At 49.5% G+C, this 21,844-nt stretch overlaps 1 protein-coding gene across 1 annotated transcript in view; it reads left to right on the top strand.

Moving 5' to 3' along the window:
* Positions 1 to 13,267: 13,267 nt before the first annotated feature.
* Positions 13,268 to 21,844, top strand: part of ST14 (suppression of tumorigenicity 14) — a 53,279-nt gene continuing 44,702 nt past the window's right edge. Inside the window, exon 1 of the mRNA XM_033204310.1 lies at positions 13,268 to 13,566. Within this exon, the coding sequence (XP_033060201.1) occupies positions 13,486 to 13,566 (81 nt within the window). The 5' untranslated portion in view covers positions 13,268 to 13,485. The remainder of the gene's footprint in view (positions 13,567 to 21,844) is intronic.

The following is a 21,844-nucleotide window of genomic DNA, read 5'->3' on the forward strand; positions in this document are numbered from 1 at the left end:
TGTGAAATAAGGGGAAGTCGTGTCTGCTCTGCCCTCTGTGGGTACATACTTTTGACAGGCAGTAACAGCCACGGACTTGGTTAGTGCATTTCCACTGTGGAGCAGCCCGGATATCCAGAGAATGTGACAGGAGACATGAGTTTCCCTACTCCCCCGCCCTCCACCCCGCAGAATCTTGAAGTGGATGGGGCATGCCTTTTTTTTTTTTTTTTTTTTTTTTTGAGACGGAGTCTCACTCTGTCGCCCAGGCTGGAGTGCAGTGGCACAGTCATGGCTCACTGAAACCTCCACCTCCTAGGTTCAAGCGATTCTCCTGCCTCAGCCTCCTGAGTAGCTGGGACTACAAGCGCATGCCACGATGCCCAGCTAATTTTTTGTATTTTTAGTAGAGAGGGAGTTTAACCGCGTTAGCCAGGATGGTCTCTATCTCCTGACCTTGTGATCTGCCCGCCTCGGTGTCCCAAAGTACTGGGATTACAGGTGTGAGCCACGGCACCCAGCCAGGGGCATGACATTCTTGAGGAATCTGTCAGAGATCTGTGGCCAAGATACAAGATAACTCAGATCTGATTGAATTTTTTTTTTTTTTTTTTTGAGATGGAACCTTGCTCTGTCGCCCAGGCTGGAGTGCAGTGACGGCTCACTGCAACCTCAGTCTCCCAGGTTCAAGTGATTCTCGTGCCTCAGCCTCCAGAGTAGCTGGGATTATAGGCGTGCACCAGCACACCCGGCCAATTTTGTATTTTTTAGTAGAGACAAGGTTTCACCTTGTTGGCCAGGCTGGTCTGGAACTGCTGACCTCAAGTGATCCACCCACCTCAGCTTTCCAAAGTGCTGGGATTAAGGCATGAGCCACCATGCCCAGTTTGCTTGAACTTAAAATTTTGAAGTCACTGCCTCTTTCTGATTAGAGCAGTGCCCTCCATCAATAAAACATTTAGTGTGTGCTATATATACAGTTATTTTAAACTATGTATAGTTATTTTAAAAATTATCTGCATGTATTATAAGTAGAAACTTGGAAGGCATAAAAAAGATGAAATGCTTTTTCCAAATTTTATTTAATAACAGTACAAAGCCTTTTGGGTCCAGTCAAATATTGCTAGTTTTAGTGCAAAGTAATTGCTTTCATTCTCTCCTTCCTCTCTCCTAACGGAAGTCCATATCGTTGATTCAGATTTTCTTAGTGTTTACCTACTGTCTTCTTTTTTTTCTTGAGACGGAGTTTAGCTCTTGTTGCCCAGGCTGGAGTGCAATGGTGCGATCTTGGCTCACCACAACCTCCGCCTCCCGGGTTCAAGCGATTCTCCTGCCTCAGCCTCCTGAGTAGCTGGGATTACAGACATGCACCACCACACCTGGCTAATTTTGTATTTTTAGTAGAGATGGGGTTTCTCCATGTTGGTCAGGCTGGTCTCGAACTCCCAACCTCAGGTGATCCGCCCGCCTCAGCCTCCCAAAGTGCTGGGATTACAGGCGTGAACCACTGCGCCCGACCCTGTCTTCTGTCTTCTCCCAAGAAATGACATTGTATTTAGGCTCCTCTGGACAGTGAAGGTTTCTCAGACTTTCCTTGTTTTGATGATCTTGACAGTTTTGAGGAGCTATTGGTTAGGTATTTTGTAGGATGTCCCACTGTGGGGTGTTGCCGGTTTTTCTCATGGTAATGCGTGGGTTATGTGTTATTAGGAGGAAGACCACAGAGGTGAGCTGTCCTCCTATTCCATCAAGGGCACACCGTCAACATGACTTACTGCTGTTGACGTTGACCTTGACCCCTGGCTGAGGTGGCGCTTGTCAGGTTGTCTAAAGTGAATCTTCCCCTCCCCGCACTGTCACACTGCACCATTTGCAACCTGAACTTAAGGGATGGGAGTTATGCTCTCCCATATCTTATTTTTGTCATCGTGTTTTAGTACTTTGAAATAAAGCAATTAGAAAATCTGGTTCGAAGGTCAGTTTGTTACAGGACTCTATTTCATGGCTATCAAAACTGAAAGAGCACTTGATGGTGGTGATAATTTCACAGGTGTAGATATGTGTCAAAACTTACCAGATTGGACTCTTTCAATACGTGCAATTATACCTCAATCAAGCTGCTTTTAGTTTTGTTTTTTGGTGTGTGTGTGTGTGTGTGTGTGTGTGTGTGACGGAGTTCGATCTGTCGCCCAGGCTGGAGTGCAGTGGCACCATGTTGGCTCACTGCAGCCTCCACCTCCTGGGTTCAAGAGATTCTCCTGCCTCAGCCTCCCACGTGGCTGAGACTACAGGTACGCACCATCACACCTGGCTAATTTTTGTATTTTTGGTAGAGACGGGGTTTTGTCATGTTGGCCAGGCTGGTCTCAGACTTCTGACCTCAAGTGATCCACTTGCCTCAGCGTACCAAAGTACTTGGACTAGAGGCGTAAGCCATTGTGCCCAGCAAGAAAAAAATAATATTTGTATTTCGTGACCAGAAAAATCTGCATATATTACACTATGAGCGGAGCTACATTGGAAACATCTGTGCTTTCATCCAAACCTCCCATACTCTAAAGGTTGTTTTCTACCTGTTCCTTCAAATCTGTGTATCTTCTAACAGTATTTACTGACAGAAGAATGGATTATAGAGTTGCCATATCCTTTTCTGTGTTTTTTTTTGTTTGTTTGTTTGTTTGTTTGTTTTGAGACGGAGTCTCACTCTGTCACCCAGGCTGGAGTGCAGTGGCGCGATCTTGGCTCACTGCAACCCCTGCCTCCCCGGTTCAAGCAATTCTTCTGCGTCAGCCTCCCATGTAGCTGGGACTACAGGCGCCCGCCATCACGCCGGGCTAATTTTTGTATTTTTAGTGGAGACGGGGTTTCACCATGTTGGCCAGGCTGGTCTCGAACTCCTGACCTTGTGATCTGCCCGCCTCAGCCTCCCAAAGTGCTGGGATTACAGGCGTGAGCCACTGTGCCTGGCCTTCTGTGTATTATTTCAGCCACTTTTACCCTGGCAAGAAAAAGTGATCCCACCATGGTTTATAGCTTTTTGCCTTTAGCATTTAATGAAGAAATCTCAAGCTGTGCATTTATCATTTCTTAATGAAACTTTGTAAATTACTAAATCGAGTATTGCATGACTTTAAGCATCGAAGAGATTGTAGTGGCTTGTCTTCATGTACTGGGCATTTAAATTTTAAGTCTCATTAATCACATTGGCCTCATAATGTTAGTTAATAGCTCAAGACCCAACATACATTTAGAGTGAAGAATATCACTATTCATAGTAAGTGTAAATCCATGGTCTTAGTAATTGAAACTTTTCGGGGAATGACTTCTTAGGTGGTAAATGTTTTCAGCTGATGACTGAACTCAGCATGTAAACAAGTGAATCAGTGGACTTTGATTTTAATGAAAACCTGTGTATACGCGGCACCTGGGCCAGGGAGCAGGCTGGGGCAGAACTACACGTTATTAGATGGAAGGAGGGATGAACTTGGATGTGCTGCTGATGTGGACAGGGCAGAGGAAGTCAGAGAAACAGAGCATCAAACAAGTGACCCACGGTGAAATGTGTGTTCAGAAAAGCTCTGAGGACACACTCCCAGACTCGACTCACATTTCCGTGCATCTGCATTTACCCAGTTTAGGGACACTCCAGTGTCTTTTGAACAGCCCTCTTAGATTTGGAGACTTTCCATCTTTTGAGTCCTGCCTACCTCAGGCAGAAGCCAGAACTCTCCTTTTCATCTCCCTTGTAGGTAGGGCACAGACATGTAACTTAGGATCTAATGAGATGCACTCAAAATGAGACTTACTCAAGAGGCAACAAAGGACGCAGGCACTGCAGTGAGCCCACTTTCTGTTGGGATGGAGATAGAAGCGTCCAGCTCCTGGGGCAGCAGCGGCCGTGGCACTGGTGAGTGGGTCTGGGTTCAGGGGATGAGCTCTGACGGTATCTGCTTGGGCGGGAGTAGTGGGGGTGTCCCTGCAGCCTTGTGGTGTGACTGGGGCTGTTTCTGGCTCTGCTTCCTTCTCTCTCAGCTCTCTGGCCTTCCCAGGCATTCTGTGAACCTCCTAACAATTTTAAAATAATTTCCTTTTTTCTCCCTCAAATTAGCTATTCTGTTGCTTGTGAGCTGCAAGTTGACAAAAATTCCATTAAGGGCCAATTCACTGAACTCGAATGGGAAAGTTCTACCTGTTACCTTCATTTGATTAAGGAATCAGAGTTTAAAAAAAAAAAGTGATGTGAGAACAATTCTCAGTGTGAAAAAGAAAATACAGATCCCAGCTCAAATAAGTCAGGACCCTGTGGTCCTAAATTAGAACTGGGAGTATCAATATGAACATGTTGGGTGTTTTATCTCTTTCAAAAAGTCCTGGCTTTGTCCTACCAAAAGCCCCAGAAACAACGACCAGGTAGACATGAACATCCCCTTGGAGGATCACGTTTCACAAAAAGCTATTAAGATGTCTTAAAGAAACGGCTGATTGCATGTGTGGGCAGGAAAAGCGCAAGTTGAATCTGCAACATCATACCAGAAAGTAAACAAAAAATCAAAGATGACAAGAATTGGGTCAAAAGGACCCAGAGCTGACTTAAAGAAGGTCCCAATGGCCAAAGAGGGGACACTTTGAACATCAATAAGAATAAAAACAGCAACGAACCCAGACATCACATGTTTAATACCAAGAGTTCATAATAATACAAAAACAAGCAAACAAACACCAATCGGTGCCTTTGGAAGATGTTAAGGAATCAACTATTTTGCACCAGCTAAATAAGGGGAGAGGATAGGCAGATCACCTGAGGTCAGGAGTTCAAGACCAGCCTGGCTAACATGGTAAAACCTCATCTCTACTAAAAAATACAAAAAAATTAACTGGGCGTGGTGGCACAGGCCTGTAGTCCCAGCTACTCGGGAGGCTAAGGCAGGAGAATTGCTTAAACCCAGGAAGTGGAGGTTGCAGTGAGCAGAGTTTGTGCCATTGCACTCCAACCTGGGCAACAGAGCAAGACTCTGAAAACAAACAAACAAACAAACAAATAAATGGAGACTCGGGCATTTATCGTTCCTTTCCTAACAAACCTTACCACAGGGTAACCAAATAGATGATGAGAAATTTCACTTTCTAGAAGTATTCCAGAAGGTAAATAAGCAAGGAATGAAACACTGAAATCTTGCTGTTACAATTTCCTCACAACTTTAGAATTCAAGCGCAGAGCTCACAATCTGAGACGATCAGACCCGTCCTGTGTTGAGGAACACACCAGCGCCTGTGAAGTCATCTTCCCTCCCGGAAAAGCAAAGCTTTATCTGCTTGCGCCTCTGGATATCACAGTTTGCGGGGAATACAAAGGACAAGGAACCCAGGAGATAGACTACACTATGAGAACACAATCAGCAAAATCCTGACTGCAGGAAAGTCTCCAGAACGAATGATCTGGTTTCTTCAGCAAATAAACTGTAAAGGAGGGTGATAAAGATGAAGTGGGAACCTAAAGGTTAAAAGTGACCAGCTGGGCACAGTGGCTCACGCCTGTAATCCCAGCACTTTGGGATGCTGAAGCGGGTAGATCACTTGAGGTCAGGAGTTCGAGACCAGCCTGGCCAACATGATGAAACCTGTCTCTACTAAAAATACAAAAATTAGCCAGGTGTGGTGGTGTGCGCCTGTAATACCAGCTACTCAGGAGGCTGAGGCAAGAGAATTGCTTGAACCCAGGGGGCAGAGGTTGCAGTGAGCTGAGATTGTGCCATTGCACTCCAGCTTGGGTGACAGAGCCAAACTCCATCTCAAAATAAAATAAAATAAAATTTAAATTTAAATTGGCCAGTCACGGTGGCTCACGCCTGTAATCCCAGCACTTTGGGAGGCTGAGGCAGGTGAATCACGAGGTCAGAAGTTCGAGACCAGCCTGGCCAGCATGGTGAAACCCCGTCTCTACTAAAAATACAAAGAATTAGCCAGGCATGATAGTGGGCACGTGTAATCCCAGCTACTTGGGAGGCTGAGGCAGGGTCATCGCTTGAACCCGGGAGGCGGAGGTTGCAGTGAGCTAAGAAAGATCGCACCACTGTACTCCAGCCTGGGTCACAGAGCGAGACTCCATCGCAAAAATAAATAAATAAATAAATAAATGAATGAATAAACAAAGTAATTAATTAAATTAAGTGACCTAAAAGACATTGAAAACAAAGCAGGCAAAAAAAAAGCAGGCAGAAAGTAAACTATGGTGCAAAGAGAGTCAAGCCTGGATTGTAAAACCATATAAAGAAAAACAAGGGGACAGGCGTGGTGGCTCACACCTGTAATCCCAGCACTCTGAGAGGCAGGGGCAGGAGGATTGTTTGAACCCAGGAGTTCAAGACCAGGCTGGGCCACATGGCCAGACCCCTTACCACAGGGGGAAAAAATCTTTCCACACAAGATGGCCAAGAAAACCCCCCAAAAATTACCTGGGCGTTGTGGCACACGCCTGTGGTCCCAGTAACTCTGGAGGCTGAGGTGGGAGCACTGCTTTAGCCTGAGAGGTCGAGGTTGCATTGAGCCCGTGATTGTGCCACTGAACTCCTGGGCAACAGAGAGAGACCATCTCAACAAACAAACAAAACAAAACAAAAAACCAAGGAAGTAACCACCATCCATGTCAGACTCTTACTGGGGAGAGGAGGGATTGTTTTGGGGACGGGCCCATGGAGAGCTTGGTGTGAGGGTTGGCAAGATTCTATCTCCTCTCACATCTGGTCTTCTGTTTTTGTTTGTTTGTTTGTTTGAGAAGGAGTCTCGCTCTGTCGCCCAGGCTGGAGTGCAGTGGTATGATCTCAGCTCACTGCAACCTCCGCCTCCTGGGTTCAAACAATTATCTGCCTCAGTCTCCCAAGTAGCTGGGATTACAGGCACGTGCCACCACATCTGGCTAATTTTTTGTGTTTTTAGTAGACACGGGGTTTCACCACTTTGGCCCAGCTGGTCTCCTGACCTCGTGATCCACCCGCCTTGGCCTCCCAAAGTGCTGGGATTACAGGTGTGAACCACTGTGCCCAGACTCACATCTGGTCTTCTACGGAGTTGCCTTATAATAATCCAGTAAGCTTTATATTTGTTTTATGCTGATTTCTATATTTCCACCACATTTAACAATAAAAAAATTTGTGACAACAGTCCGGGTGCAGTGGCTCACGCCTGTAATCCCAGCACTTTGGGAGGCCGAGGTGGGTGGATCACCTGAGGTCAGGAGTTCGAGACCAGCCTGACCAATATGGAGAAATCCTGTTTCTACTAAAAAAACAAAATTAGCCAGGCGTGGTGGCACATGCCTGTAATCCCAGCTACTTGGGAGGCTGAGGCAGGAGAATCGCTTGAACCTGGGAGGTGGAAGTTGCGGTGAGCCGAGATCACACCATTGCACTCTAGCCTGGGCAACAAGAGAGAAACTCCATCTCAAAAAAAAAAAAAAAAAAAAAGTGAAAACATTTACTTACATTTTTCCTTATTCATGTGGTCTTTGAATAATTTTTTTTTTTTTTTTTTGAGACGGAGTCTCACTCTGTCTCCCGGGCTGGAGTGCAGTGGCCGGATCTCAGCTCACTGCAAGCTCCGCCTCCCGGGTTTACGCCATTCTCCTGCCTCCCTCCCGAGTAGCTGGGACTACAGGCGCCGCCACCTCGCCCGGCTAGTTTTTTGTATTTTTTAGTAGAGACGGGATTTCACCGTGTTAGCCAGGATGGTCTCGATCTCCTGACTTTGTGATCCGCCCGTCTCGGCCTCCCAAAGTGCTGGGATTACAGCAAGACTGGTTGAGTGCATGCTGGGGATGCTAACAGACACTGGTCCTTGCCTTCAGGAGCTTTGCTCCTGGAGAGGGAACCATTCTCTGTAACCACAAGGCCTGGAGTGGAGCAGAGAGGAAGGAGAGCTTGCAGGGCTGTGTGTAGCCCACGGGAGAGATGATGGTGGCGTGGAGTAGGGACAGAGCAGGAGGCAAAAGGAGAATTAGACAGATTCCAAGCATGTTTTGAAGGTGGAACCGACTGACGGGTGATGTGTTTGTGTGCTTGTTGTTTGTGGGTGAGTGGGATAAACTGACTGACGGGTGATGTGTTTGTGTGCTTGTTGTTTGTGGGTGAGTGGGATAAACTGACTGACGGGTGATGTGTTTGTGTGCTTGTTGTTTGTGGGTGAGTGGGATAAGGAAAGAAGAGAAGTCAGTGATGTCTTCTGGAACTGGTTGACTTAACAGATGAGGAAGACCTTTGCTAAGATAGCTGGATCCAGAGTAACATAAACCAATGGGCATTCCTGGCACACAAACCCGCTATGCTGCTGCAAAAGGAGGGGTCATCTTCTCCCCCACATTCCTAGACCATCATCTTTGTTTAGAGATGGGGTCTCACCTATGTTGCCCAGGCTGGAAGACAGTGGCTATTCACAGGCGTGATCACAGCTCACTGCGGCCTCGAACTCCAGGGCTCAGAGATCTTCCTGCCTCAGCCTCCGGAGCAGCTTGGGACCACAGGTGCATGCCACAAAGCCTGGCCTCCTAGGGCATAATCTTTCATTTCATAGAGCTGAATGAGCGTCTTGCCCACAGAAGTGCTCAGCGCTGTCATTTGAATGCTATCCATATGCAATGCATGAGCTGCAAATTCAGTTGAAGAGGAAGCCACGCAGAGGCCAAGACGTCCCCCCTAGGACCACTGTGCCACACCAGCCCATTGAAGTGCAGGAGCCAGGAGGAAGTGTAGCCATCAACTATCACATCAAACCCATTTGGTTTAATCCTCATGAAATGATGATATGCCAGCCGGGCATGGTGGCTCACACCTGTAATCCCAGCACTTTGGGAGGCCAAGGCAGGTGGATCACCTGAGGTCAGGAGTTCAAGACCAGCCTGGCCAACATGGAGAAACCCCATCTCTACTAAAAATACAAAAATTAGCTCGGTATGGTGGCACGCACCTGTAATCCCAGCTACTCAGAAGGCTGAGGCAGGAGAATCACTTGAACCTGGGAGGTGGAAGTTGCAGTGAGCCGAGATTCGAGATTGTGCCATTACATTGCAGCCTGGGTGACAAGAGCAAAACTCCATCTCAAAAAATAAATAAATAAATAAATTACGGTATGCTTTTGTTTCTAAACTCAGTGAAGAGACTCAGTAGCAGACAGCTTACTTGATGGACACTGATCAGCTCCACGGACTGTCCTCGCTCACTCTGTCTCCAAACAGCATTTTCAGTGCTCTTATGTGTATCAGGAAGATCAAAATACACTATACCACAAGCCCTAATTGACGGAAGAGATTAATTATTAACTTCTGGGGAAAGTTAATCATATTCACTTTGATATTTTAGCTGAATTTGGATCTCACTAAGGGGAAGGGGGCAAGTCATCGGGAATGGGGTGGGAAGGACCGTGCAGGAAAAGGCAGCATTACCTTGAGGATACTAAACACCTGGCATTTAGAAAGTGCATTTTCCCCACGAAGCATGTTTCACAGGGGAGCACGAGGGCTGTGCCAACACAAAAGCAGAAGTGGTTCTAGGTGTCGAATCCATATAAACCTTGTTGTTTCAGGTTTAAGTACATTCATGGACGCCAGCTCCATAACCGGTTCATTTGGCTTTATTCTGTTCATTCTCAACCTCTACCACACCTCTTTGCTGTTTGCACTTTTCTTCTTTACTGAAGGAGCGCGAGTTGCCTGCAGGCCTGGCACAAGCTGCTCTGGCTGGGTTTGGCCTTGGTCTCCCCGCCTTGGATGGCAGCAGATCACTGGCTGTTTTACACTCGGGCTGGGTCTACCTGACATGGCCCCACTGGCTCCCACGTTGTCTCCAGCTTCAGCCAGTGCTTTTTAGCCTGTGGGCAGGTCCACATTTGCACAGCTTCTAAGTGGTCCCGGCCCCAAAGACATAGGGGCTTGTTGGACATGCCCTTGAGGGGGTCCCAGGGACACAGATGTGACTTTTCCAGCAGGCAGTCCTGGAACCAGGAAGAGGATGGCTCCCCAGAGAGGAGAGATGACAGCTTTGTAGTGCTGGGGCCGGGAAGGGCCAGCGAGGAGGCGGTGGAGAAGGCACAGTGGGTGGTGAAGGCTGGGTAATTTGGTCATGAGTCACTCTTTCTATAGCAGAGAAATGACACGGGCCTCAGGCCGAAATCTGGGCTTCAGTTGGATTTGCTCCTCTTGAGTGTGAGAATCTGGTCCTATTCTTGAGGCTGTCTGCTCTTGGGTTCCTTCACTTACCATTTAGGAACAAAAGCACTGACTTTTCATAATTTTTTGAAGATTAAACCAAATGGGATGAATGGAGTAACACATGGTTACACTGCCTCCTCCCTCCCAGGAGTGCTCATACGGTGCATTCAGCAAGGTATCCCCACGCAGCCATCCTAGGGGAAAGGTCTTGTCCTGTATCACTTTCTCTTCATCTGCACTTGCAGTCTATGCATTGCATTCATACGGCATCTAAATCATGCTGAGTGCCCAGCTCTACGAGATAAAAGATGAGGCCCTAGGAAGTGGGGAGATGACGTGAGTCACTGCGTGTGCAGGTTTGTGTGTCAGGAGTACCGTCTCATTTATGTCACATTGGATTTGGCTTACTTTCCATCACTCACACTAGTTGAAGAATGCTGTGCCATTGGTAATCCAAAGGAAAAATTATTTTTATATATTTTCTTTCTATTTTTTTTTTTTGAGAGATGGAGTCTCACTCCAGGCTGAAGTGTAGTGGCATGATCCCAGCTCACTGCAACTTCCACTTCCCAGGTTCAAGCAATTCTCCTACCTCAGCTTCCCAAGTACATGGGACTACAGGCATGCACCACCATGCCCAGCTAATTTTTGGATTTTTTAGTAGAGATGGGGTTTCACTATATGTTGGCTAGGCTGATCTCAAACTCCTGACCTCAGGTGATCCACCCACCTCGGCCTCCCAAAGTGCTGGGATTATAGGCGTGAGCCACCGTGCCCAGCCTTTTATAAATATTTTCCGTTTAGCTTTGGAATGCTTTATGTGACGGAAGGCAGCAGATTAATTCTTCTTTCAATTAAGTTGACCCAATATATTGTGTTAGTCATTGTGCTAGGCTTTGAGGGTGCAAAGACAGCTAAGACACAGACAGAATGAAATGAAATGAAATGAAATGAAATGAAATGGTGGTGAGTTCCACGAGAGAGGTACAAACAGAGGTAGTTTTGATTGAGAGGGAAGGAAACTCCTGGGGAGGAGGTAGCACATCAGTCAGGATGCGTGAGGTTTGCAGCAATAACAAACAACCCTCAACTCTCGGTGGCTTAACATCCCAAAAGCTGACTGACGCCTCATTCACGCTGCATATCCAGTGTGTGTCATTGTGGTCACTTAGGGTCACAGGTCACAGAGGTTTAATCTCAGAAAGAGCAGGGAATTGTCCAGTGCCTCCTTATGCTGCTATGTACAAGTGGTGTGTCTCCTCACTGGATATTTTCTTGGTTACCGCTAGCCATACTGCCAAACCTAACTTCAGAGAAGAGACAGTAATACCCTGGCCTGTGTCCAGAAGGCAGAGAGCTAAAAACACCCAAGAACAACACTAAAAAATCCCATCGGTGACTTCGACCCAATATGCCAAGGTGAGTGTGAAGGAGAAGAGCTTCCAGGGGATGAAAAGCTTTAGGAAAGGTGCCAAGGTCAGAAAGCCTGACTGGAGAGAGGGGCTCCAAACAGGAATGCTGGGAGGCACGGTGTTAAGGGAGGACAGGGCAGAGTGTGAAGCTAGGCTAAGGAGATTGGATTTTTTTTTTTTTTTTTTTTTTGAGACGGAGTCTTGCTCTGTCGCCCGGGCTGGAGTGCAGTGGCCGGATCTCAGCTCACTGCAAGCTCCGCCTCCCGAGCTTCTCCGCCATTCTCCTGCCTCAGCCTCCCGAGTAGCTGGGACTACAGGCGCCCGCCACCTCGCCCGGCTAGTTTTTTGTATTTTTTTTTTTTAGTAGAGACGGGGTTTCACCGTGTTCGCCAGGATGGTCTCGATCTCCTGACCTCGTGATTCGCTCGTCTCGGCCTCAGGAGATTGGATTTGATCCAGGAGACACGGAAAGTCATAAAGGAGCTGTGGTTTCAGATTTACCTGATTGCTACGTGTAGGAGAGATTAGAGGGTGGGGAGAGATTAGAGGGTGGCAGGCCAGAGGCAGGAGATCTTTCTTACACAAAACCAGGCAAAGGGTTCTAAGGGCTTGCATAGGGGTCTTCTAAATGCGCAGGAAAGAAAGAGCTATACTTGTCAGCAGAGTCTTGATGAGATTTAGAACTAATTGGATATGAGATGTAAGCAAGGTGGAGAATCAAAGATGATTCCAGGATTTGAGCCTGGGAGAATGCTGCCATTAGAATTAGAGAAAACGGTGGAAAATTGGCAAGTCAGGAAAAGAAGATGGGACTTGTTGATCTCAAAGCAGGAATTTTTATTTTGTTCACTCCTGTTTCCCTGTACCCAGGACAGTGCTTAGCGCATAGTATGTGCTTGGTAATTGGGTATGGAATACAGTAGAACATTATGGAGACGTCCCCAGGCGACCACTGAGGCAGAACTGGCACTCCTTGGTGGTGTCTGTGCTGGGAGGGAGGTTTTCCTATCTGAAGCCATAAGACGAGACGTGCTGCCAAGAGAAAAAGCCTAGAGAAGAAAGGGATGAAAGTGAAGGAAGAACTTTGGGAATCATGACATCTAGGACTAGAAAGTAGGACGGGAATCCAGGGAAAGGGGGCATTTGAGGAAGCATCAGATGCTGCAAGTGGCGAGGGGCATTGGGACGGCTCAGAGGGCATCTGGTGGAGCAGCTCATGTCACTGGGCCTCCCCAGGCGCCAGCAAGCGCCTCCCACCTGGAGAACAGGAGGCTGCGAGGCTGACGAGGAGGCTGGGCCAGGGGCGGTTCTGGTTTCTATTTGGTTTTGGGGGGTTCATAAATGAGATTTAGCCCTGTAGCAAAGTGAGCAGGGTGAAGGGGAGAGACCGGGGGCGCATGAGGGAGGAGGGAAAACACGGTTGGCATCAAGGAGGTGGATAAAGGGCTGCCCTCCCGGGGCAGGGCCCCTGCGAGGCCGGAGGGGTGTGTGAACGCTGTCGTGGCGATGGTGAGGGCCTTAGCGACCACCACCCGAGTGAGGCTCCCTCACCTTCAGGACCAGAGCCGAGGGGAGGAGCCTCCCCCACGGCCAGCGGGGGCGGGCAGGTGAGCCGGGCAGGTGAGCCGGGCAGGTGAGCAGGCGAGCGCGGCGGGCTGGGCGGGCCGAGGCCACACCCTGAAACTACCTGCGCCGGCCCGGCCGGAGAGTGAGAGCGGAGCTGCAGCCGGAGCGAGAGGAAGAGGAAGAGAGAGCGCGCCAGAGCGAGGGCACCGCCGCCGGCCGGGGGCGCTGGGCCTGCCCGGAACTCCGCCGCCTGCGCCGCGCGCCCCGCGGGCCATGGGAGCCGGCCGCCGGCAGGGACGACGCCTCTGAGACCCGCGACCGGCCTCGGGGACCATGGGGAGCGACCAGGCCCGCAAGGGCGGAGGGGGCCCGAAGGACTTCGGCGCGGGACTCAAGTACAGCTCGCGGCACGAGGTGAGCGCCGGCCGGGGACGCGGGGCGCTGGGAAGCTCCGCCCGCCCGACCCTCAGCGCGGCGCTGGGCTCCGCCGGCTCCCCTGGCGTGTCAGTCGGTGGCCGAGCGCTCGGCTCACAGGTGGAATTTCCTGTTCAGCGGGTGCCGGGCCGCGGGCGGGGCTGGCCGGACCTTTGGTACCGGCCCGGCTGCGCCCCGCCAGGGGAGGCGGGAAGCCCCTGGGCCTTCCTGCGCCCTCGGTCCTTTCCCTGAGTTGAAAAAAGGGGCTGCGTCTCGGCCCCTCCATGACTCTCGCGCTGTTAGTGAACATCTGGAAGAAACCGGGGGCTCGGAGTGGGGTTATTTGGGCGGAAGTGAAGTTTCAGGGGAGTTTGGAGTCTCAGCCATCCTTGGCCTCTGCAGAAAATTTGTTTTGTCTCTCTCCCTCCCCGTCAGAAGACAACTGGGAGGCAGGGCTTTGGCTAACACAGGGGCTGGAGCTAGGAACTCCAGAGTCGGGCTTGCCTGGGCTTCGCGAGAGGGGATGGAACCCTTTGGGCTGTATGGGAAGGAGGCTATATGGGAAGGGATGTGGGAACACAAACATGTCTTGAGCCTTTTGCAAAGTATCGAAACAGGAAGCTCTTCTTTGGCAGAAAGAACAATGAAAGACCTATTGAAAGATCTCAGAAAGATTACATGTTCCTGTGTGGAGTTGGGATGGGTTGCTAGTCACTTCACTGACGGACCCACCTAGGTGGTAGTGCCTGGGCGGGAACAGCAGCCAGGTCTCTACCCTCTCTGTCCAGCGCAGATCCCCAGGTTTACTGGAAGGCCAGGGCATACCAGGTCAGGGCGGCGCTGAGAGGCAGGGGCTGTTTGGCAGAGGGTTTTGCTCCTCTACAAATGATGGCCTCCCTGCCCTGCCAACCCTCACTTTCTCCCCTCCTTCCGGGTGCCCCTGGTCTCCACAGCCTTCGCCGTTGCTCCCTGAGTCAGGCCTGATTTTGGTGCTGTCTCAGATCAATTCCTTTTGTCCGAGCAGCATCTCGACCCAGGGAGCTTGCAGAAAATCAGACGCTGGGGTTTTGGACGCTGCCTGCACCACAGACAGGTCCTGGGGCTGGGCTCTGCTCTTTTTTCCACTTTTCACCCTCAACAAGGAAGAAAGCTTCCAGTGGACCAGAAGACTTGGGCCCCTTCCCCTGGCTGTGCCTGTGCCCTGCTGTGGGGCATTCACCTTCTCTTCCTTGCTGTAATTGCTATGTTTGTGAGGCCTTGCTAATTGCCTGCTTGGGGCTCTAGACTCCCTGCCTCCTCAGCAGAGAGCTTGCTGCTCGGAGTTTGTTATTGCAGGGCAGTCCCGTGCCCTCACCCCAAGTTTGTTCTTCCTGACTTCCCTTTCTAGGACTCTCCTGCCCACATGGGGAAAGCAGGGTCTTCCTGGTCGTGTGGCCCAGCCTCCTCTCTGAGCCATCTCATCACCCGGACAAGTGGCCCGGCTGGGGGTCACCTTCCACTCACCCCCAGGATCCCACATTCAGTGGACTTCTCTTGTCACTTGCAAGCCCTGGCTTTAGTTTCCCCCATCCCTGCTCATTTCCTCCTCGTCTGCGAAGCTCATTTGCTCTCTGCACCCTTGGGCTGTTCCTCCCCTCTCTGCCATTTTCCTTCTTGTGGCTTGCTCCTTGTCTTTTCTCCTGCCGAGCTTTATTGAACTAACTTGGTACCTAGTCCTGGGCCAGGCACGGGTGAAGGGAAGGCTCTCAGAGACCAGTAAGATGTGGTTGTTTCCTTTAAAGAACATCCAGTCTTGAGAGCGAAGCTAAGAGACGAATGCCAAAGTTAGCTGTGAGGCAGAGTGTTCAGAGGAAATCGGCTGAAGCTCATTTCCATCTTACAGATTCCTCCCACCTGTGGCCTCACCAGAAATCCCAGTCCCGGGGATCACCTGGTAGTGTGTGTTTGCAGCTAGGATCTCCGTCCCTGGCTGGGAGGTGTGGCTGCTGCCCCTGGGTTTGCTATCTGGGTCAGCAGAGCCTGGTGCACAGGGTGCTGTTATTTCTGGGTTCCTTGTCCTCACCGCATCCATCCCTGCACCCTTTTCGGTGGTATTTGTATCTGGCTGTCCCCTTCCCAAGGCTGATGGCGTGGCCTCTGCCCCACTCCTGCTGTTCCCATCAAGTGTTCTGCATGGCCTTCAGAGCCCTGATGCACGTTACTGCATCTGGAGATGGTGTGAGCCCTGCCTGTGAGCAAGCAGGGACACAGATGCCACTTCTTATGGCCATTAACGAGAACCAGGAAGCCAGCCTCCCTGAGGATCTTGATTCCTGTTGAGTATTTGATGATGACTATACAGCTGCCTTAACACCTGCTGGTTCCTTCTCAGATCACGATTGCCCTAGGTAAGACTCAGCATCCCTTAAGCATCAGAGATCAGGGTTGGAAGATCGGATGTTGTGTGGTCAAAATCAGATGTCTAGGGGCTAGGGTGTGCAACTCTGGCTATTCAGAGAGTCATCTGCTTGTTAACTGGTCAATCATTCATTCATTCATTCACATAACAATATCTGCTAGGTAACCCACTGACTGAATCTGTGCCAGGTGCTGGGAAATAGCAGTGAGGAAGACCCTAGACTCATAGCCCCCATCCTTGGGACCATCCAAGGTAGTGTGGGATACAGGGACTAAATTCTGACTCATGAGTACTAGCTTCTCGATATGCCCTGGGTGAGCACATAGCATCTCTCTAACACAAGCTGGAAGGGCCAGGTCAGCAAATTGGGACTGCAGGCATCTGTGATGTGGTGGCAGGAGGTAACAGGCAGCCAAGACCCGGGGCCGCCTTGTCTAGCCATGTGATCTCAGAGATGTTACCCAATATCTCTAAGGCTTGGTTTCTGTGGCTATAAAATGGGAATGACATATATATTCCAGGTTTGTTGAAAGGATTAAGCGGGGTACTTTACATGAAAGCCCTTTGTAAGTTGCAGTGTGGTGTTCAAATGATGCAGCTTGAGTTTTCCAGTTGAAAGGGACTTGAGACAAACAAGAAAATTATATAGTATCAGTAGGACGCCTGTCGAGAGGCTGAGAACCCAGGTTGTCAGTGGGGCCTCGACCTCACAGAGGAGCCATCCTGCCCTGCCAAACACAGGGAAATGCCCCAAAGATTCAAGGAACTACTCGCCAGCAACAGAGACCTCTTCCTAGGCCTTCTGGTTTTCTTTTTTTTTTTTTTTTGAGACGGAGTTTCGCTCTTGTTGCCCAGGCTGGAGTGCAATGGCGCGATCTCAGCTCACTGCAACCTCTGGCTCCGAGGTTCAAGCAATTCTCCTGCCTCAGCCTCCCGACTAGCTGGGATTACAGGCATGCACCATCACGCCCAGCTAATTTTGTATTTTTAGTAGAGATGGGGTTTCTCCATGTTGAGGCTGGTCTCGAACTCCTGACGTCAGGTGATCTGCCCGCCTCAGCCTCCCAAAATGCTGGGATTACAGGCATGAGCCACCATGCCCGGCCGACCTTCTGGTTTTCATTCCCCCACTTTACCTAGCTTCTAGGAGAAAGATCTTTCTATGAAAAGAAAATGTGTGCCAGCTGCATATCCCTTTCTCCCTCTCATCCCCTGCCCCTCCCACCATAGAAAATTAAACTTTTATTTTGTTTTGTTTTTTAGAGATGGGAGTCTTGCTGTGTTGCCCAGGCTGGACTCAAACTCTTGGGCTCAGGTGATTGATCCTCCTTGTTGCAGACTTCTAAGTAGTTGGGATTACAGGCGTGAGCCACTGTGCCCACATAAAACTTTCGAGAACAGCCTCTTTTGTTCTCTAGAGTATGTGCTGGGCAGGTGTGTGCAGTGGGTGAGGGAGAGGGTTGGGAAGGCAGAAAGCAGCAGGAAGCTAGGATTGTCCTGTAGGTGGGGCTTGGGTTGCTGGAGTGGACCGGAAGTCTGCCTTCTCGGGGAGGGGGGAGCTTTCTGGACCCTTCCCTCTGCCTTGGTCCTGGGAACACCTAGAAGTTCCTCGTTTAGGAGTTGGGAAAACTGAGAAAGAGGAGAAGATGGCCCTAGCTTGATGGCTGCCTTCGCCTGCTCCCAGTGGAAATGGTCAGAGGGTGGATCTGCTCAGAGCTGGCTTGCTGGCCTGATGCCGCATTGTCACGGGCTGCGGAAGGAGAATCAGTTACAGCTCCCTCCCCCTACCTGGCCTCGCTCTGCTCCCTGGGAACCAGACTACCAGCTGCCTACCGCTGTGGCCAGTGGCCTCTGTCCCTCGGAACACTGTGGTCCTCAAGTTCCCTGACGTCTGTTCCTTCTCTGGTCTGTGGCTCTGCCCAGGTTGGTGGCTCATGTCTCTCTTAAAAGAGAAGTTGTCTTTGGAAGAGGAAGGGAGATGCGACAGAGCCCCCTGGGAGCCCAGGTGCTGAAGATGATGTTGCTTTTGCTGTTGTGCCATGATTACTAGAGTGTCTAGAATACTAATCATCGTGAATACTCATGATCATTAGCATTTATTGAGCACGGCTTGCTCTTTGTCTTTTTTCCTGCCAAGCTCCATTGAACTAACTTTGTACCTAGTCCTGGGTCAGGCATGGCTGAAGGGAAGTAAGATGTGGTCTCACTGGTCTTTGAGACCAAGTATTACCCCTCTCAGAGATAAGTGTTATTATGATTACTTTTTTTAGACAGGGTCTCCCTCTGTCACCCAGGCTGGTGTGCAGTCATGCAATCATGGCTCACTGCCACCTTGACCTCCCGGGCTCAAGCTTCCTCAGTAACTAGGACTACAGGTGGGCACCAGCATGCCTGACTAATTTTTGTATTTTTTACAGAGGCAGGGTCTTGCTATGTTGCCCAAGTTGGTCTTGAACTCCTGGGCTCAAGTGATTTGCCCACCTCAGCCTCCCAAAGTGCTGGAACTACAGGTGTGAGCCACCACACTCAGCCTTATTATTATTATTATTGTTTTGAGATGGAGTTTCGCTCTTGTTGCCCAGGCTGGAGCGCAATGGTGTGATCTTGGCTCACCAAAACCTCTGCCTCCTGGGTTTAAGCGATTCTCCTGCCTCAGCCTCCCGAGCCGCTGGGATTACAGGCATGCGCCACCATGCCCAACTAATTTTGTATTTTTAGTAGAGATAGGGTTTCTCCATGTTGGTCAGGCTGGTCTCAAACTCCTGACCTCAGGTGATCCGCCTGCCTCGGAGATTACAGGCATGAGCCACCACGCCCGGCCCAGCCTTATTGTTATTACTTTTTTTTTTTTTTTTTTTGAGGCGGAGGCTCGCTCTGTCACCCGGACTGGAGTGCAGTGGCCGGATCTCAGCTCACTGCAAGCTCCGCCTCCCGGGTTTACGCCATTCTCCTGCCTCAGCCTCCGGAGTAGCTGGGACTACAGGCGCCCGCCACCTCGCCCGGCTAGTTTTTGTATTTTTTTTAGTAGAGACGGTTTCACCGTGTTAGCCAGGATGGTCTCAATCTCCTGACCTCATGATCCGCCCATCTCAGCCTCCCAAAGTGCTGGGATTACAGGCTTGAGCCACCGTGCGGCCATTATTACCTTTTTATAGGTGAGGAAAGTGGAGCACAGGGAGGCTGAGTAACTTGCCTGAGGTCGCAGAGCAAAATAGTGGTGGAATCTGGATTGGAGCCCAGGTAGTCTGGCCCTGCTGTATCCTATGTGGGCTGTGACATGGAAACAGAGCTGTCAGCCCACTGGGCTCAGGAGGGGATGGAATACTAAAGGTTGGGAGTTCATGAGATTTGGGTAAGAAACTGGATTTCTCTTCTCAGGATGTTTCTGAGATGCCTGGGACTAAATTACAGAAACCATTTGGTAGCATGGGAATAGAAACTTCTGGAATTCTCAGAGTGCTTAGCCTGGCCTGGCAGTGTGAGAAGTGTGTTTGGGGTTTGCTCAGTGTTCGTGGGCAGTCGTTGCCCTTTTGGCTTTGTTAAGAATATTTCCAGAAACAGCTCCCTGCTAAATATTCTGTCTCAGATGCTCATATTTTCAGAATTTTCCTATTCTGCCTGGGCTAGCAATATTTTGGGGTTTTTCCCTGAATCCTGTGATAGTTGGCTAACTGATCAAAATCTTGGATCCTCTGACTCTTTTTGGCCCCCGCTGGTGATGCTGACGTGGTGGTGGGGATGATGATGGTGGTGGCGATGGTGAAAGGGTGGAGAAGAATGTGATGACAGTTATTTCTACCTTTCACTAAATATCTACACTTCAATTCATGACCTCACTTTATCCTCACAACAGCTATGTGGGAAAAAAATGCCCAGTTCACAGATGAGAATGCTGAGGCTCAAAGGGTTTGTGTAAAGGCAGTAAGAAGTAGAGCAAGAATTCAAACTTAGGTCTGCGCGACTTCCAAGCCTGGGAGCTTACCACGATGCCATTGTAAAACTGTGTTCCTGAGGTGATGGTGGTGGTGTGTATCCCCAGCAAACTGCTAGAACACGTTATTCACCAGAGAGCTGTGAGCACATAACAAGGAAGTGGTGATCACCTGGTACCAGTGCTGGTGCGCTACCAACATCATACACCAACTTATCTGGTTTCCCCTTTTGATGAGGTTCCTTAGCTGGTGGACCAGGAGCACAGCTGAAGATGTGATTTCAACAGGCTTTACTTAGATGTGGCTTTATGTATTATACATATGATTAAAAATTGTGGTGGAAGTTTTAAAATGAAAACCAATTCACCCACCTATGCCGACAAATCATTTTTCACGCCTCTCTCCCCTCCTTACTGTGGTTCAATGTATCTAGTTGGTCATTGTGCACACACCACTTGTATCCTGGACAAGGGGTTTTATTGGCTTCCTGTCTGCTGGGCATGGAGCACTGGGTGCTGGAGGATCGAAGGTCTGGTAGGCTTGTGTCTGATTGAAAGGCTGTGCCTGGGGGGGGGTCTGTTCTTCGATCCACGTCACTTTGGGTGGTGACCTCAGGCTGCCTCTCACCTCTTCCTGGGTTCTGTGCCATTTCTCATTTAGTAACAGCTCAGATGAGGACTCGGGGCTTTTGCCTATCCGCTCCATAGATGACACCAGCTGGGAGGGAAAGGCCAATACCTTGTATGACTTGATCATGAGTCAGAGCATCTGGACAGCCTGTCTGATAGGCTGCATGAGCAGAACGCATCTGTCTGGGTCAGGAGTCAGTGCTTCGCTCACCTCAACCACGGAGCAGAAACCATGAGACCCAGAGTTCTGAGTTGACAGCGAGCCTGGGAGAGACCAGGCATGCAAGTGTTACTGCCCAAAGTCAAAGTGTGTTTTCTTCCCCCAATGATTTTATTTGGTTACACCTTTAAAAATTATTATTACAAGGCTAATATATACATATTCAAAGAAAACTTGGGCAACTCAGATAAGTAGTAAGAATTTAAAAATGAGGCTGGGCATGGTGGTTCATGCCTGTAATCCCAGCACTTGTAATCTCAGCACTGTAATCAGCACTGTAATCCCACCAGCCAAGGCAGGTGGATCACTTGAGGTCAGGAGTTCAAGACTAGCCTGGCCAACATGATGAAACCCCATCTCCATTAAAAATTCAAAAATTAGCCAGGCATGATGGTGGGCACCTGTAATCCCAGCTACTCGGGAGGCTGAGAGAGGAGAATCACTTGAACTGGGGAGGTAGAGGTTGCAGTGATCCGAGATCATGCCATTGCATTCCAGCCTGCGTGACAGAGCGACACTGTCTCAAAAAAAAAAATTTTTTTTTTAAATAAAAATGACACAAATACCCCTACAGAGACATTTTAACAATTTGGTATTGCCTATGCATGTTTTCTAAAAAAATATTTTCCTCGTTACAACATTTAGGAAGCTTTTCTTTTTTGAAATCTCACAGTATAGAAATGTACAGTGTAAAATGTGAAACTCCTCTGAAATTCCCTCTCCCAGATTTTAGAACCTCTATAAATAGTTTGGTTTATATTCTCCCACAAGTCTTGTGTGCATGTTCTGCTGTTTGTGTGCACGCCTATTCTCCCCCAAATGGAGTCATCACTAATTCCACTCTGCAGTAAAGACATGAGTCTGGGAGGGAGGTGTTGGGGGAGGGATCTCCAAGAATTACTCCAAGGAGATGCCTGAGCTGAGTTTTGAAGGGCAGGAGTGACTTTTTTTTTTTTTTTCTGAGATAGGGTCTTGCTCTGTCGCCCAGGCTGGAGTGCAGTGGCGCAATCTCGGCTCACTGCAACCTCTGCCTCCCGGGTTCGAGCAATTCTCCTGCCTCAACCTTCCAAGTAGCTGAAATGACCGGTGTGTGCCACCG

This window comes from Trachypithecus francoisi, unplaced genomic scaffold (genome assembly GCF_009764315.1).
Source record: "Trachypithecus francoisi isolate TF-2019V2 unplaced genomic scaffold, Tfra_2.0 Lachesis_group8, whole genome shotgun sequence".
In the NCBI taxonomy this organism is placed as follows: Eukaryota; Metazoa; Chordata; class Mammalia; order Primates; family Cercopithecidae; genus Trachypithecus; species Trachypithecus francoisi.